This window comes from Mesoplodon mirus (assembly GCF_964341445.2).
Source record: "Mesoplodon mirus genome assembly, chromosome: 15".
Classification (NCBI taxonomy): domain Eukaryota; kingdom Metazoa; phylum Chordata; class Mammalia; order Artiodactyla; family Ziphiidae; genus Mesoplodon; species Mesoplodon mirus.
In genome coordinates this window covers 61,972,898-61,991,655 of record NC_138991.1, presented here as the reverse complement: position 1 = coordinate 61,991,655, position 18,758 = coordinate 61,972,898, and the positions used below count along the sequence as shown (strand labels likewise).

At 46.8% G+C, this 18,758-nt stretch overlaps 1 protein-coding gene across 4 annotated transcripts in view; it reads right to left on the bottom strand.

Annotated features, from left to right (window-relative positions):
• The window catches only part of ANKS3 (ankyrin repeat and sterile alpha motif domain containing 3), a 29,847-nt gene that overhangs the window by 8,584 nt on the left and 2,505 nt on the right, over window positions 1-18,758 (bottom strand). For all 4 annotated transcript variants that reach the window (XM_082643654.1, XM_082643655.1, XM_082643656.1 and 1 more), the window contains exons 2-6: window positions 15,690-15,906; window positions 13,313-13,511; window positions 12,996-13,117; window positions 11,707-11,788; window positions 3,097-3,232 (exon numbers count right to left, since the gene is read on the bottom strand). In XM_082643654.1, coding sequence (XP_082499780.1) covers window positions 3,097-3,232; window positions 11,707-11,788; window positions 12,996-13,117; window positions 13,313-13,511; window positions 15,690-15,859 — 709 coding nt within the window. In that variant the 5' untranslated portion in view covers window positions 15,860-15,906. The remainder of the gene's footprint in view (window positions 1-3,096; window positions 3,233-11,706; window positions 11,789-12,995; window positions 13,118-13,312; window positions 13,512-15,689; window positions 15,907-18,758) is intronic.

The window sequence follows — 18,758 nt, the reverse complement described above, 5'->3', positions numbered from 1 at the left end:
TTTATAGCTTTTCATTGTTTTCCATATTTCATTACACCTACAAGACAAAATTCAGGAGTTTTTTTGTAGAAGGCACCCATTGGGTAAGATCTCACTTTGGAGTTGGTGAACCGGGGTGCAGACATGCAGAGAAGCCCCTCATTACCACTGTATCCCCTGTGTGCTGGTGTCTGTTACAAAGCAGTCCTGAGGCCAAGAAGGGAGAGGCTCACTCAGACATGAACTGAAGGCTCAGCCCAGCCACTGCCCGAGAGCAAGAGAGTCACTGGCCCAGTTTCCAAGCCCAGGCCAGTGACGCCAAGTGGACCCCTCCCTCACACTCCAGCATCCATGCCACCAGGAGGAGACGAGGGTCTATCCAAGCAGAAGCTGAAGGAGTCATAAAAAATAAATGTTCAGGCAGGGGAACCAAGGAAAAGGTGGCTCCACGAATCTGAACCTCCTGACGTGGCCCCTTGATCCCGTACAGTTGGCAGAACAGACAGAACCACACGAACCCCACACCCCAACATGGCCCAGGTGGCAGGGAGCCCCACAGACGCCGGCATCCCTGATGCCCGGGAGGAGGTGAGCACCCACTCCAGCAGAGACTCAGCACTCACCCCTTCTCTGCACAGAGACTAGTGGGTCTAGGAAACACACCACACAGAAGAGAGACGTGGGTAAAGACCAGGCCCAGACGGTTTCACAGGGAATCCTTCAAAGACCACATGGGAGGCTTCCCTGGTGGTCCAGTGGTAAAGAATCCGCCTTCCAACGCAGGGGATGCAGGTTCGATCCCTGGTCGGGGAACTAAGATCCCATGTGCTGCGGGGCAGCTAAGCCCATGCACCTCAACTACTGAACCCACACTTGCGTGCTGCAAACTACAGAGCCTACACGCCCTGGAGCCCACACACCACAACTAGAGAGAAGCCCGTGTGTTGCAATGACAGATCCCATGTGACGCAACTAAGGCCCGATGCACACCCACCAAAAAAAAAAAAAAAAAAAGACCACATGGGACCAATGCTACATAAGTTGTTCTAGAGCACAGAAAGGAAGGGAAACTTTCCAGTTCTTTTTATGAAGTATAATACTGATACCTATAACTGATAAAGATAGACAAAAGAAAATCAAAGACCAACATCACTTATGAATATCCATACAAAATTAATAAATATTAGCAAACAGAATCTAGAACCACATTAAGAAAAGAGTACACCAAGTGGGATTTATGCCAAGAATGTAAAGTTGGTTCATTATTTAGAAATTCATTAACATAATATACTGTGTTAATAGATCTAAGGAGAAAATTCACAATCATCTCCATAGATGTTGAAAACACCTTTGACAAAATTCAGCACTTATCCTATAAAAACATTCAAGAATACAGAAAATGACAAATACTTTCTTAACATGATAACATACATGCAGACCTTACTCTGCAAGCCAGCATCTTACTTTTTTTAAAAAAAATTTACTTTTTATTCTTTATTTATTTTCATTTATATTTTTTATTTTTTGGCTGCACCACACAGCATGTGGGATCTTAGTTCCCCGAACATGGATCGAACCCGCAACCCCTGCAGTAGAAGTGTGGAGTCTTAACCACTGGACTGCCAGGGAAGTCCCAAGCCAGCATCATACTTATTAATGTGGTATTTCTGCTAAGATCAGGGCCAAAGTGAATGCCCACTACCTCACCTCATTCAACGGGGAACTAGAGGGATTAGTGAGTGTGATGAAAGCAAAGAAATCTGAGGTACAAAAATCAGGAACAAAGTAGTAAATCTGTCTCTGTTTGCAGGTTTTATGGCAGTGTACCTGGAAAACCCTAGAGAACAGATAAATGAAACGAATTCAGACAATGAAAGAACTCAATAAGGCAGCAGGCGGTAGAACTGTGGACAGACAGCAGTTGCCTTCCTCTGCACAGACAACAAGCCGTTCAAGGCTATGGTGGCAGCATTAAGAGTGATAATGCGCTTACAACAGCAATGACGGAAATCAGACCCTCAGGAATAGACTTCAGTTACATGCAAAATGTACTTGAGGAAAAATTTAAAACCCTCTTGCAAGACACGAAAGTACACTTGAACAAAAGGACGTCCCTTGGTCTTAGGGCGACTCAACAACACAGAGCAGTTCATTTGTACATTTGCCACAGTCACAAAAATATCAGCGCACTGTTTTTAAGGAGCTAGACAAGTTGATGCTCAAGTTCACACAGAAAAGCAAGTGCCAGGAAACACTGGAGAAGGAAAGCTACGAGGAGGGCCAGCCCCACCAGGTGGCAAAACATGTCAAAGAAAGCCTCTGTCATTTACACAGTGTGGGTCTGTGTGTGCAGAGTCCAGTGGAACAGAACAGGCAGTCCAGAAACAGACCTGAATGCAAACAGAAATTCAGAATATATGGTAAAGATCACTAGGTCAAAAATGGACTTCTAAACACATGATGCTAGGACAACGGGGCAGCTATTTGGAAAAAAACACCCACGAAAATACATTGTGAATGGATCAGAGATCTACATGGAAAAATGAAACCATACACATACTAGAGGAAAACATGGGCAATTTGTTGTACAACCAGGGCATAGGGCAAGATTTTCTGTGACTTAAAACCCAGAGGCAATAAACGGATGAATTTGACTACATAAAATTAAAACATCTGGGGCTTCCCTGGCGGCGCAGTGGTTGAGAGTCCGCCTGCCGATGCAGGGGACACGGGTTCGTGCCCCGGTTCGGGAAGATCCCACATGCCGCGAAGCGGCTGGGCCCGTGAGCCATGGCCGCTGAGCCTGCGCGTCCGGAGCCTGTGCTCCGCAACAGGAGAGGCCACAACAGTGAGAGGCCCGCATACCGCAAAAAAAAAAAAAAAAAATTAAATTAAAACACCTGCACGGAGACAAACAGCACAAGCAAAGTCAAGAAAGAAAAACCAGAGCGATCCCCTCTGTGAGCTGCCCTCCTCCTCCCTGTCCTGCCCATCCTCAGCCTGGCAGTCCCGCCCTACGTTCTACACCCTCTCCCCTCAGCCCCGGTCCTAGCCAGGCTCCAGGAGCCAAAGGGGAGGAGGGGACGCCAGCAGAGGCCTGGCCGCAGACGCAGGTACCTGGGCTCCGGTAGAGGCTCGTGGGCAGAGAAGGTGAGTTAGCGTCTATCAGCCCCACAATCTTCATGTGTCCATACTGCTTGGCCAGCATCCGGGCTGTGGCTCCACTGTGGTCTCTCGTGTCCACTTTGACTCCCTGTGAAAGTTTGTGAAAGAAGAAGAGTTAGGAACCTTGTCCACAAAGCAGCCTCGCTTCGGGGCTGCAGACCCCGGAGGAGAGGGAGGGCACCGGCATCTTCCTGACAAGCCCACATCCCTGCGAGAAAGTGGGGAAGGCAATCTATCTATCTATCTATCTATCTATCATCTATCTATCTATCTATCTATCTATCTATCTATCTATCTATGGCTGCGTTGGGTCATCGTTGCTGCACGGGCTTTCTTTTTAGTTGCAGCAAGCGGGGGCTACTCTTCGTTGCGGTGCACAGGCCTCTCATTAAGGTGGCTTCTCTTGTTGTGGAGCATGGGCTCTAGGTGCACAGGCTTCAGTAGTTGTGGCACATGGGCTCAGTAGTTGTGGCTCGTGGGCTCTAGAGCGCCAGCTCAGTAGTTGTGGTGCACGGGCTTAGTTGCTCCGCAGCATGTGGGATCCTCCCAGACCAGGGCTTGAACCCGTCTCCCCTGCACTGGCAGGCAGATTCTTAACCACTGCGCCACCAGGGCAGCCCCGGGAAGGCACTTCTTAGTGACAAGAGTCGGGGGCACCCGGCTGGCTCTGACGCTGCATCACACACTGAATGGGGAGCATGTGTCCCACTTGCTGCACCTCTCTTCAAACAGAGAAAACTGGAGACAACAGATTCACTGGAGGACCAGCCTTTAAAAACCATCATCAGATTGGGAGCACCACCCTTCTGAAACAGAATTTGGTAACTTTTACCCAAAGCCCTAAAAAGTACTTATCATCTTCAGCACAACAGTTCCACTTCCACACCACATATCTGCAATAACAAAAACCCGGAGACAACTTAAATGCTCAGGGGGGTGGAGTCAGCTACGTTACTGCCGTAAGTGCTGGTATTTACAAATAACAAAATTATAACCAAGAGCTTAAGAGGACCACAATACAAAACTGTATCTATACATTACAACTGCGACAAAACAAAAAAGTACACAGAAAGCAATACTGGAAGGAAATATGCCCAAACTGTTAGTATTATTTTCAAGCAGTAAGATAATGGGGATTTTTCACATCTTCCTAATCTTCTGTATTTTCTAAATTTACTACTATGAGCACGTTTACTTTTGAAACTGGAAAAGCCCAATAAGCTTTCCATTTTGAAAGCTTCAACCATGCAGCCTCATAGTTGATGGTGGGACTACGAGCCCGTGCTCTGGAGGGCAAATCAGCAAGATAGTTGAAGCCTGAAAAGTGTGCACGCCCTCCAACCCGGAAATTCCACTTCTGGGAATTTAACCTCAGGAAATAATGAAGGATATACACTAACATTTAGGATCTTCCCTGAAGCATTTAGCATAGTGAGAACTGAAAAGAACTAGTTCACTAGGGGATTAGTGAAATAAGTAAGAACACATAAAATGGAACACCACCCACCCACTTTCGTGACGGGACCAAGTGTACGTACAAACCTAGGCAGGTGTGCACAAGACATCGTTAAGAGAAAAAAAGCATATTACAAAACATTCTGTATAATGGAATTCCACTTTGACTTAAAATATTTATCCATAATAAACTAGGATACTTGGGAATTCCCTCGCAGTCCAGTGGTTAAGATTTGGGCTTTCAGTGCCGTGGACCTGGGTTTGATCCCTGGTCGAGGAACTAAGATCCCATAAGCTACACGGTGTGGAAAAAAAAAACAAAAAAAAACTAGGACACTCAACAATATGTTAATGTGTGCTATCTCTGGGTGATGGTATTATGAGTGATTTTTGCTTTCTGTCTGCTTAAATATACTTTCTAATTCTTTTATAGCAAGTATATATCGCTTGTATAGTAAATATTTACATATGTACATTTTTCCCCCTATTTTAGAAAACTATGATCAACTGACAGTCTTGGTTGAGCTCAGTACAGAAGGTGATTATCACACTTCCCTCTGGTAGGAAAAAAACCGCATTTGTACAAGAGCCTAATTGAGCTTTACTTTCTATAATCCCCAACTTTCCAGAGCTCTGGTTAGAAATCAGCAATGAAACCTTCAGTCTTAAAAGATCATTTCAGGGGAGTGGCAGGAGGGAAAATTGGATGAAGGTGGCCAAAAGGCACAACATCCTGGGGGGAGGGGCAAAATAGGGGTAGGGGATTAAGAGGTACAAACTATTATGTAAAAATAAATAAGCTACAAGGATATATTGTACAAACAGGGAATATAACCAACATTTTATAACTATAAATGGATATAACTTTTTGAGTTTTTTTGGCTATACCTCGCAGCTTGCGGGATCTTAGTTCTCTGACCAGGGATTGAAGCGGGGCCCCTGGCAGTGGAAGGACGGAGTCCTAACTACTGGACTGCAAGGGAAGTCCCTAAATGCAGTACAACCTTAAAAAAGTGTGAATCACTATTTTGTATACCTGTAACATATAATATTGTACATCAACTACATCTCAATGAAAATTTTTAAAAAGGCACAAACTTCCAGTTGTAAGTAGAAACTAGGGAGGTAATGTACAACATGATGACCACGGTTAACACTGCTATGTGTTATATAGGAAAGCTGTTAAGAGAGTAAATCCAAAGAGTTATCATCACAAGGAGACATATGTATACAGATATTTGTATCTATATCAGATCATGGATATAAACTAAATTTATTGTGGTAAGCATATCATGATATATAGAGGTCAAATAATTATGCTGTATACCTTAAACAGTGATGTATATCAATTATATCTCAATAAAGCTGAAAAAAAGATAATTTCTAGTTTCAGTTTGATAGAAGGACCCAAAGGTTTCAACCAGAAAAACAAAACCATCTTTAATGAAGGATTTTTTTCTTTTTTTTTGGCTGCGCCACGGGGCTTGTGCAATCTTCTTAGTTCCTCGACCAGGGATTGAACCCGCACCCCCTGCATTGGAAGCGTGGAGTCTTAACCACTAGACTGCCCGGGAAGTCCCTGAAGGATTTTAACTAATATCCGCTCCGCGGCATATGGGATCTTCCCGGACCGAGGCACGAACCCGCGTCCCCTGCATCGGCAGGCGGACTCTCAACCACTGCGCCACCAGGGAAGCCCCACTAATATCTATTTTTAAGCCTGGAAGACTACAACTTCAGATTATACTAAAGGGAAAAAAGAGTAGTAACACTATTCCTTAGTGAGGAAGAAAACAGAACTGACAAGAAGGCTCCAAAGGTGAGGGAAGAAAATATTAGAATTTCCATCAATTTATTTATCCTTTAAATTTTTTTGTTTTTCTATTTTATAATGTACATAATATGTAACTAGAGAAGAACATGATGGAAGTTCATTTTAACTGACAGGAAGGTGGGATCACAAAGCTGAGAGGCCGTGAACCAGCGTGATGGCTGGGGGCACTCCCCATGTGGAGGCCATGGCACCCTCAGCTCCCTCCTAGGAGAGGCCCAGCCCACCCTACATGGTCCTACTGGAAGGAGGGACATGGGGTATGAGGGAAGTGGCTGCAGCCCCTTCCTCCCCTGGCAAAGAGCACAGGGTGCCCAGCCTCCAAGTGTGGAGCCTGGCTAAGGGGGGCAGGTCAGGGGACTAGGTCAGGGGACCGGGTGGGCTCACCCATGACTGAGCAGGAGGAAATTGCAGGGAATGAGGAGCTTCCACACAGGGCCAGCCAGACGGCCTCCCTAGCAAAGGAATGACCCGGCCCATCAGCCAAAAAGCAACCACCAGAACTGACCAGCCCCTTCCACTCCTGATTAGTGCACTGGGGGAGGCTCACTGTTGATTTCCTGAGTTTGATAACTGTATGTGATAATGCAAGAGAAAATTCTTGTTTTAGGAAAAACATACTAAAGTATTTAGGAGAGGGACTTCCCTGGTGGCAAAGTGGTAAAGAATCCGCCTGCCCATGCAGGGGACATGGGTTAGATCCCTGGTCCCGGGAAGATCCCACATGCCGTGGAGCAGCTAAGCCCGTGTGCCACAACTACTGAGCCTGCGCTCTAGAGCATGCGAGCCACAACTACTGAGCCCACGTGCCACAACTACTGAAGGCTGGGCGCCTAGAGCCCATGCTCCACAACAAGAGACGCCACCACAATGAGAAGCCCTGCTTGCCACAACTAGAGAAAATCCGTGCGCAGCAACAAAGACCCAATGCAGCCAAAAAATAAAGAAAAAGAAAAAAAAGAAAATGGTTTAAAAAAAAAAAAGTATTTAGGAGGAAAAGGGCATTATATCAGCAACTTACTTTCAAATGGTTCCAAAAAAGATAATAGGTATATAGAGACTGATAAAGAAAATGAAGTGAAATGTTAACATTTGGGGAATTCAGTGAAGGTACGCAAATTCTCTGTACTATTTTATAACATTTCTTTAAGTCTGAAATTGTTTCAAAGTTTAAAATTTAGAAAATTTTCCAAAATAAATCCAATACAATTTGTTTTCCCTACATATGAGTCGCCCACATACAATCTCAGACCCAGCCGGAGAGTAAAGGCACCAAGTGAGGGTGTAATCTGCACGGTACATAAATGATCAAAAGTCTGATTCTCTAACACATTTTCCTTTTAAAAAATTATAACAGTAACTGTCCCCTATGGTCTTCAGTTCTACCTTATTTAAGATCAGGCTCTAAGCTCAGAGGCAGAAGTTATGCTTTTCACAGCCGGGGCTCCCTGCCCCACATCAACATCTGTCCCTTTGCTATGTCTTAAGGAGGCCTAGTTCGTGTGAGCAGAATTACCTTCAAAGAATAATTATGTTCAGAAATGGAAGCGCAGATGGCAAATAGATATATGAAAAGATGCTCAACCTCACGAGAGATCAGGGAAAGGCAAAAATCAACAGGAGACCACTCAGCTGATAGCAGGTACCAAGGGTTTTGAGGGGACAGGAGACACAAGCTATGAAACGCTGTCAGAGGTGTGCAAGCTGGGACACCTACGGGGGAGAGCAAGGTACACTCTCTAGTGAAGATGCACCCAGCTTACACACCCAAAATTCTGCTTTGAAGAACACATCCTGATCTCCTGAAGAAATCCCTTCACACGTGCTCAAGAGGACAGGTAGAAAATGCTAACTGCAGCACTGATAGCAATTGCAAGGTGGACACGACTTAGGGGTCCACGGACAAAGGAATGGAAAATATACCACCCTCATACATTCAATAAATACAGAGCTGGTAAAATGAGTGAACCCCGTCTCCATGCACCACACTGTGTTAAATGACACAGTCATTATATAAATATGTAACATATAAATAAATATGTTATTTATATAAATCTTTAAAATATATAAAACAAGTCTACATGCTGCTTAAGGACACATAGCGTGTGATGAGAGTATCGTCAGGGACAGGAAAGGTACAGACCAACATCTGGATAGTGGTTACCTCTGGATTCACGTGGATTAGTTGTATTAATATTATCTCTGTACTATTTTGAATGTTTAAACTACTTCATAATTTTTTTCTATAAATTTATTTATTATTTTTATTTATTTATTTTTGGCTGTGTTGGGTCTTCGTTGCTGCGCGTGGGCTTTCTCTAGTTGCGGCGAGCAGGGGCTACTCTTCGTTGCAGTGCATGGGCTTCTCATTGCAGTGGCTTCTCTCATTGTGGAGCACGGGCTCTAGGCACGTGGGCTTCAGTAGTTGCAGCACGTGGGCTCAGTAGTTGTGGCTCACGGGCTCTACAGCACAGGCTCAGTAGTTGTGGCACACGGGCTTAGTTGCTCCGTGGCATGTGGGATCTTCCCGGACCAGGGATCGAACCCTTGTCCGCTGCACTGGCAGGTGGATTCTCAACCACTGCGTCACCAGGAAAGCCCCAACTTCAAAATTTAAGAGTCATAATGCTTACTGCTGTAGACACCATTCAAGGTGGTACAACTTGCTCTTTGGATAGCAATTTGGCAACATCCACGTTATGGCTGTACTTAGGCTACATCCAAAACTTCTACCTTTAGTACCAAACTGTAGAGATGTGGTCGCACAAGTGTGTGGAGAAGTATGTGTGCAGATATCCCGCACAGCACTGTGCATGATGGCAAATACAACTTGATTCTATCTGCAGACCACTGTTAGAGAAACTGATTCATCCCTACAAGGGAGTGCTATGCTGCCACACAAGAGAGAAGAGAGCTTTATATCTACTGATATAGAACGATCCAGGATAGACAAGTCTAAAAAAAAACAAACAGGATTTCCCTGGTGGCCCAGTGGTTAAGAATCCACCTGCCAACGCAGGGGACGCAGGTTCGCTCCCTGGTCAGGGAACTAAGATCCCACATGCCACGGGGCAACTAAGCCCACATGCCGCAACTACTGAGCCCGTGAGCCACAACTACTGAGCCCGTGCAATCTGGAGCCCATGCGCCACAACTAGAGAGAAGCCCACATGCCGCAACTAAGACCCAACACAGTCATAAATAAATAAATTAATATGACAATTCGTAAAAGAAATACAAATGGTCAATAAATATGTTTTAAAATGTTCAACCTCACTAATAAGTACAAACCAAGATGCCACTTTTCTCCTACCAAACTGGCAAAACTTTACGATGGTAACATCTAGGGCTGGTGAGGATGTGAGAAAATGGGCATCGTCATGTATTACTGGTGGGAAGGACAAGAGAGAGATCCTTTTTAGTGGGAATTTGTTAGAACTCACTAAATATTTCCCCCGTTGAACTTTTTAAACAACTTTATTAAGATGTAATTCTTCTACCATGCAATTCATCCACTTACAGTTTACACTTCAATGGTGGACAACCACCACCACAATTTCAGAACGTTTTCATCACCCTGAAAAGAAATCCTGTACCTCCCCCCAGCCCTAGGCAACCACTAATCTACTGGTCTCCACAGATACGCTTATTCTGAACATTTCATACAAAAGGAATCATACGATATTCAGCCTTTGTATCTGGCTTCTCTCACCTAGCATATTTTCAAAGTCCATCCAGGTGGTAGCACGGGGAAGTACTTCACTCCTTTTTATGGCCAATTAATATTCCATTGTGTGCATGTAACAATTTTATTTATCCGCTTATGGACATTTGGGTTCTTTTCACTGTTTGACTATTACAAACAATACTGTTACGGACATTTATGTACAGGATTTTGCCTGGACCTGTTTTCAGTTCTCTTGGGTATATACCTAGGAGTGGTATGTATCCAAGTGCTGGGTCATATGGTAACTGTATGCTTAACTGTTTGAGAAACTACCAGAATGTTTTCCAAAGAGGCTGCATCATTTTTCATGTACAGAAGTGTATGAGGGTTCCAATTTCTCCACGTCATTACCACCTCTTGTTATTGTCTTTTTTTATTATATTATTATTTTCCTGGTTGTTTTGATTTGCCATTTTCCCTGATGACTAATGGTGTCAAGCATTTTTCCAGGTGCTTATTGGTCATGTGTGTATCTTCTTTGGAGATATATCTTTTCAGATCCTTTGCCCATCTTTTTATTGTCTTTTAATTTAACTGCCCTTTTTTCTTAAATTAATTAATTTAATTAATTCTCTTGTTGCAGAGCACAGGCTCTAGGCACGTGGGTTTCAGTAGTTGTGGCATGTGCTCTCAGTAGTTGTGGCTCGCGGGCTCTAGAGCGTAGGCTCAGTAGTTGTGCATGGGCTTAGTTGCTCCATGGCATGTGGGACCTTCCCAGACCAGGGCTCAAACCAGTGTCCCCTGCGTTGGCAGGCAGATTCTTATTAGCCACTGCACCATCAGGGAAGCCCTAATTGCCTTTTTATTAGGACCTATTAAGTTCAAAATGTGGGCACCAGCAATCCCTCTTGTAGAAATACAGCATACAGAAATAACTGCATGCGTGCTAAAGCTGTGTGTGCCAAGATATTACCTGGAGCACTGCTTATAATTGCAGAATGTTAGAAACCTAAATTTCTACTAATAAGGAACTGACTGAACTAACTATGGCATGGATACTGCATGGAATACCATACAAGGGTAAGATGTCTATGGCATATTATTTTTTATAAGCTGCAGATCAAATACACAGTAGAATCCCACTTTGTTCAAAACAAAAAGCCATGTGTTCGCAGGTGTCTACAGACATACTTTCTCAGCAGAGGAAAATCCTGGGTCCCTTTAACAACCAACTGGGCATCCTGTGGGGGAACAGGGGGTGGGTGGAAAAGGAAGGAAGATCTTTGCCTCCTTATTCTATATAAATTTTTTAAGTGATGGGATGATGAGTGCTATTTACTGTTTTAAATTTTTTCCATACTTTTCAAATAATAGTATTTTAAAAATTATTACAGGAATAGGTGTCTATAGTTGCTCACCACTGTACCCCTAATGCCTAAGCACCACTCAGCACTTGGCATAAACAGATACTCAATGAAAATGTGTTGAATAAATGGATGAAGAGCAGTTATTTCTGTGTAGGAGAAAGTTCTGTTACAGTTTATTCCTCAGTGGTATGATGCCTCACTTGCTGTGACTAAATTATAAGCTAAAAAACAGGGTCACTTACATGATTCAGGAAATACTGCACGATTATTTCATGGCCAGCGGCAGCCGCTTCCATCAAAGGAGTGAATCCATATACGGGCTCCCTGCAAGATCGAGACTGCAGTCAGATGATGAGCAGAGGAAGCTCTGGGGGGCGGAAGCTTGCCTGCTGCAGACAAAACCTCAGTGATGTAAAGTCACCCATCCCTAAGCCTAGAGGGTTCCCTGAATGGGGAGAGATGAGAAAGTGAGTATCAACACATCAGTCCCGTGGTTTCTACCCCAGGTCTAGTCTTTTGTTCCTAAGACAATCTGTTTCCCACCTTCACTCCTTCTTAGCTGTTTCCCCCCCTGCTATGGCCCGAATCTCTACTTAATCACAGCACAAAGTAGCTGTCGCCCTTCACTGCTCACAGACAGCTAGCACCTCCTCTCCACCTATCCAGATACCTTACATTTTGAGATCAACATCCTCCAGGAACCCTTCCAGGAGCTCCAGGACTAACCATCTCCCGCCCTCACTACACCTAATGCTTGCTTACGGCTAACTCAGCGCCCTCTTCAGAGTGCCCCCTCCACCAAGTCCTCACTGGTTTCACCTGGGCTAGAAGACAGGAAGCAAGCTAACCACTGGTTTTCATCCGTTCGAGGACACACAGTTTTCACATTTTAGCATCGCTGAAGTCAGAATATCAATAAATGAAATGCATTTTAATTAGGAGCATTTTTTTTCTTTCTTAGTGGCCTGTAAACCTACAGTGTGTTACAATGGCTGACAGCAGCCAGGGTGCGCAGTGTCAGGTGAATGCTGGGTTGAAAGAGGATTATCATGGTGACATGCTTTAGACAACAACCCTACTTCCAGCTTATATTTAAAACTCATGACTGTTCTCAAAGTATCACCTCACCTGATATATACAGAAGGCAAGAAAGCTAAAGGGGTTTAGCATTTAATGCATGTCAATTCAGTGCCACACACTATGTTAGGCCCCTGTTATATGACAGAACATGTAATTCTTCTAACAGTTCTATGACATGGGCATTGCCATCCTGTTTTCGGATAAAGGAAATAAGGCACAGAGAACTTAAAATTTTGCACACAATGCCACCTGACAGATGCATGAGAAAGCTAGGACGATCCCCATGCCTCCACGCCTAGGCAGGACTGTCCCCTCCGTCCCTTTGTCTTGAGCCTGTCAAACCAAGGCAGGGGCTCCCTGCACTCCAGCCTCTAGCTGCCTCCCCAGTTGCCCTATTCGGAGTCAGACATGACCACCCCCCTCCTGCGGCCACTTAAGACCTCGTAATCACCTCACATTGGCGTTCGCTCCACTGTCCAAAAGGAACTTGACCATCTGCTGGTGCCCAGCACTGGTGCAATGGAAGAGGGCAGTCCAGCCTTGAATGTCCTTCATTTCTAGCTCAGCACCTTGCTTCAAGAGAACACAGAATGCTCGTTAAGGCCGCATCTCCTCTGCGCAGGGTGGGTGCCCTCCAAGCCATCACGCTGAAAGAATCGAAGTGATTACCCGAGCACACGCACGCACACAGGGGCCTGCAGTGGTTCACGTCTCTGCAGAGCGGCCGGGGGCCCCTCAGGTTTCTGGCCTGAGGCCCTCGTAGCTCACCTGGAGGAGGAAATAGGCGATGCTCTCGTTGCCACAGCTGGAAGCCAGCATCAGCGGAGTCTGCCCTTCTGGGGTCGGCACATTCACACTCACCCCCGCCTCGAGCAGCAGGTGCACGATGGTATCGTGTCCAATGTAGGAGGCATACATCAGCGGGGTCCAGCCACCACCATTCTTCTTATTCAAATCTAACTCTCTCCTAAACAAATGCAAGACATGCTAGACACGCCAGCCATCTCATAGGTGGGGTTTACCAAAGCCAGTGGCCAGGCCAGGCCAAGAGAAAGAGCAGGAAGTGCTGAGAGGAAGCAGAATCATATGCCACCCTGGACGGCACTGGTGGGGAGTGGGGGGAGTGACTACACTTGCCGGACAGCTGCCTTTGCAAACTCCCTCAAGGTTGCCTCCCTCCTCTGATTTTTCGTTCTCATCTGCACCCTCCTCCTACCCTAAGGCCAGCAATTCTCTTTTTTGCTACCACCAGCTACATAGATGGTTCTCAACCACTGGAGATTTTTCCCCCAGGGGACAGTTGCCAAAGTCTGGAGACATTTTTGGTTGTCACAACTGGGGAGGGAAAAGCTACTGGCATCCAGTGGGTGGAGGCCAGGGATGCTGCTCAACATCTTACAGTGCACAGGACGCCCCTCACAACAAAGAACGAACTGGCCCAGGTTGTCAGTAGTGCCGAGGCCGAGAAACCCTGACCTGGAGCCTTGACTACCTCCCGCCAACAGACCAGTCTGCTAGTCCAAAACCGAGGGGAGAGGAAAGAGGAGGGGACTCAGACAGTGGACATTTCTCCCTTGTCGTCCCACCCTACAGAAACATTCTTGGAAAAATCCGTGACAAAAGAATCCTGTCTTTCTCACTGATTTCCATTACAACTCTGGAAAAGTGTTTCCCACAGGAAAAACAATGCAGGCTTCCCAACCCAGAGTTTGGGGTCGGGGGATGGAAGTAAGACCCACTTCCAGGAGCATCCTGCCTGTTTCACGCCCCAGTCTTTCCTCCTCCACAATCCTTGCCTCCACTGGAGGTACCAAGTGACAGTCGACCCATGCAGTTCGTGCCTCTCCTAGGTACACACACTAAGCTACACCAGACAATTAGTTTCCATTCACCAGCACATTTTACTGACCCTGGCTTTGGACCCAGGCAGCCATTTCCCAGGTCCTGTTCCCAGGAATGCAGGGGTAGCCACTGGCTGGGAGAGCCGCCTGGAGACCAGCCCATTCTCACCACACGCCGTCCCACGTGGACAGGGAGGCACCCCCACCCCCACCCCTTGGCAGAGCGGCCCTGAGGCTCTGGCAACCCCCTTCAGCCGAATCCTCCCTTCTGACCCCTCCAAATCCCCCTCAGGTCCCCAGTGTGTGTTTACTGTGCACCAGCCTCTGTCTCAGCAGGAGTCACAACCCAATCAGAACACAAACACTTCCTAGAGCCATTCTGGACTGTTCATTTTAACAGCACACCCGAAGGCTTAAAAGCCTGTGAATGTTAAATGAGCAGAACTATAGGTGGGGTCGCGGTGACCCTGTCGGGAGATGTGCTGCCTGCGCATCCGCCCGGTACAGGAGTACCAACTGGCCAGATGCTCATAAGTGATGGCTACGACCTGGGAGCCAGAAACGGGGCTTCCACGAGGCTCTGCTTTAACTCCCCAAGCTGGAACTGGAAAAGGCCCAGGTAGGTATGGACATAGGTTGTTTCTCTAAGTTATCAATGAGATGATAACGGTGAGCACAAAGTGTGGCGGACAAAGTGGGAAGAGATGAGAAGATGGATCCCTTTCCAAAAATTACATTGAGTATCAAACAGTACTTCAAACAAGAAGGCGCTAAGAAGCAGTGCTGTTTAGGGGGACCTAACATGCACATAAGATCAGTGAAAACGGCATGTGGGCAGTGAGTAAGGTGCAATCCTCCAGGTGGGGATAACCCCACCTCCTCCTCTATGGCAGAAGCTAAAGGGGAGAGGGCGGCAGGAGGGATTAAAATGAAGCTTCTGGGGAAACAAGGCCATAGGGCGTTGCTTTCAATCTTTATTTTTGTTTTGTTTGAGCATTTCTGCAATTAGTGAAAACCATAAAATTACTCTGGTTAAAGTAAGCCTGAAACGAACAATTTCTAAGCCTATGAAAAAAGTTTAAGCTGCCTTTTTCTTCCTCGGAATCAAAACTGCCTTCCTTATTGGCGTCCAGCATAAATCATCCCTGACAACAGCCCAAGAGAAGCAGCAGTTGATCCACCCAAGGATTAAATGTCTACAGCTGCAGGCGAGGCCCCCGCTAGCTCCCTAATGGCTCCACCTGAGAGCTGAACCATGGAGCTCAAAAATCCAAGAGGAAGGAACATTTCCCAAGATCTCTTACCGCTGCACACATTCCTTCACCACTTCATACTGGCCAATGGAAGCAGCTGTGTGAAGATCCAAGGGGACGGCCAGCTCCTCCCGGCTGACCTGCGCACCCAGCCCATGCCACATGGACAAGCTGCGGTTCAGCAGCTCCGGCTCGCTGGCTTCATCGCTGAGCTCCGACATCGCTTGGAGGGAGGCACTGGGGTCGTTAGGTCCTTCCTTTCTGGTAGCTACATGGAGTGAAACGGCATGGTCACACGCCTGCCCACAGCAGGTGGCTAAGTCACTGCCCTGACAGACTGCTGCCCAATGTACCCAACTCCTGGGACTGACCAGACAACTTCCTTTCAATAAATATCGTATGCGGGAATTCCCTGGTGGTCCAGCAGTTAAGTTTCCACGCTCCCAATGCAGGGGGCCTAGGTTCGATCCCTGGTCAGGGACCTAAGATCCCGCAAGCCCTGCAGCGCAGCCAAAAAGAAAAAAAAATTGTATGGTTCGGGCAGCTCCATCATGCTAGTACTGGTGAGCCTGTCACTAGACAGAAAAGAGGAGCACATATTGTGTCATAAACTGTGGCATATGTTTTCCTTTATCAACCCCCAGGTCCCACATTCTAGAAAGGGAACTCAAGGAGCCTGACAACCTCTTGGATGGGAAGCAGAGAAATGGTAATTAGGTCAGTGGACCAAATCAGCTCTCAGATGTGGTGAAAAAGAACACTGGGGCTTCCCTGGTGGCGCAGTGGTTGAGAGTCCACCTGCGAATGTGGGGGACACAGGCTCAATCCCTGGTCTGGGAGGACCCCGCATGCTGCGGAGCAACTGAGCCTGTGAACCTGCGCTCTGGAGCCCGTGGGCCACAACTGCTGGGCCTGCGTGCCACAGCTGCTGAGGCCCACGTGCCTGGAGCCCATGCTCCGCAGCAGGAGGGGGGGCTCCAACACGGTGGGAGACCCGTACACTGCGGCGGGGAGTGGGCCCCACTCACCGCAGCTAGGAGGGGCCCGCATGCAGGGGGGAAGACCCAACGCAGCCAAAAATAAATACGTAAAATTAAAAAAAATAAAGAGCCCTGGACTTGGAATTAGATCAAAATTTAGCTCTGCTACTTAGCATCTCCAACCTCTAGTTCCTTACTGTTTAATGGGGACATGATATTTCCAAGGACTGCGGTTAAAAACACATGGCAGAGGGCTTCCCTGGTGGCGCAGTGGTTGAGAGTCCGCCTGCCGATGCAGGGGACATGGGTTCATGCCCCGGTCCTGGAAGATCCCACATGCCGCAGAGCGGCTGGGCCCGTGAGCCGTGGCCACTGAGCCTGCGTGTCCGGAGCCTGTGCTCCGCAATGTGAGGCCACAGCAGTGAGAGATCCGCGTACCGCAAAAAAAAATAATAATAATAAAACACATGGCAGAATGGACAAACAGTGGTACATCCACACAATGGAACACTACTCAGCCATAAGCAGAAGAAATAAACAGGTGATACACACAACACATGAATGAACCTCAAACGCATTATGTAAGCCAGACTCAAAACGCTGCCTACTGTATGATTCCATTTACAGGACTTTCTAGGGGGGACTTCCCTGGCGGTCCAGTGGTTAGGACTCCATGCTTCCAATGCAGGGGGCGCGGGTTCGATCCCTGGTCGGGGAACTAAGATCCCGCATGCCATGCAGTGTGGTCAAAATAAGTAAATAAATAAACAATACAAGTGCATGCGTTTAAAATTTTTTTTTAATTAAAAAAAAGGATTAAAAAAGGATAAAACTAAAGGAGGATAGATCAGTGGTAATAAGGGTTAGGGGTGGGGGGCCCACAAAGGGACTGCAAGAGGGAATTTGGGGATGATGGACTTGTTCTCTTTTTTTGCATGTGTGTGTGCGGTACGTGGGCCTCTCACTGTTGTGGCCTCTCCCGTTGCAGAGCACAGGCTCTGGACGCGCAGGCCCAGCGGCCATGGCCCACAGGCCCAGCCGCTCCGCAGCACGTGGGATCTTCCCAGACCAGGGCACGAACCCGTGTCCCCTGCATCGGCAGGTGGACTCTCAACCACTGCGCCACCAGGGAAGCCCCTGTTCTGTATCTTGATTGATGGACATATGACTCTATACATTTATCAAAACTCATAAACCTGTACACCAAAATGAGTAAATTTACTGTATATAAATTTTAAAAACAAATTTTGAAACAAATGGAAAGAAAGCCCCAACACAGAAACCAGGATGTGACCAGTGTTAACTGACTAGGAATCTACCTATGCATCCCTTGAATGTGGGAGAGACGAGGGGGAATGGGATAGACTGCTTAATTTGTTGGGTGACACTTTCCCCAAGATGGGACAACAGCAGGATGAAGAGCCCTTCATTCTAGGAATCCTAACCCATCAAGCCCAAGTCATCAGCTTCCTAGTAGAACCCTTAGTCCAGGAGTAACAACTGTCTCCTGTTCTACTCTGGGTGGGAAAGAACAAAGACCAAGGTGTAGAAAAGGAAGAGGAGAAAACAAAACCACTTCCAGTTCAGATGGCCTAAAGGTAGCATAGCGGTTCACAGATGCCATTAGCACGTCAATCTCTACTAACAAATGCTTCCAAGCATGAGATAGAGCCAAGATGGCCAAACAACAAACAAGCCACCAATTTGGGGGACAAAGAATCTGTCGGCCCTTGGCCAGAGTAAGTGTAACAAAGTTCAGAGCAAAGCCCTGCTTCCTGGAACCACCTGTCCACACTGGCAGGGCCTGAGAACAATCAGCTCTCTCAATTTTCAGGTGGGAACCCCCAAGCTGAACAGTCCACGTCACAGAGCCTGGATAAGAATCCAAATAAGCTGAGTGTCAGTTCAGCACTCCTTTCAATACACCCCTCAAGCCTTCTTTGGGTGTGTTTCTTCTACTCCAAATGCCTCTTCCAGGGTGGGACCCATGTTCTCTCTCCTTTTATTGGAGGCTCACCTGTCTGACACCCTCCAGAATGCTGAGGGTCAATCAGAATCAGACCCCCACTCCACCAGGAGCCCATGGAGGGAGAACTCGGATGCCAACAGACCATAAAGCTATTGGGTTGGCCAAAATGTT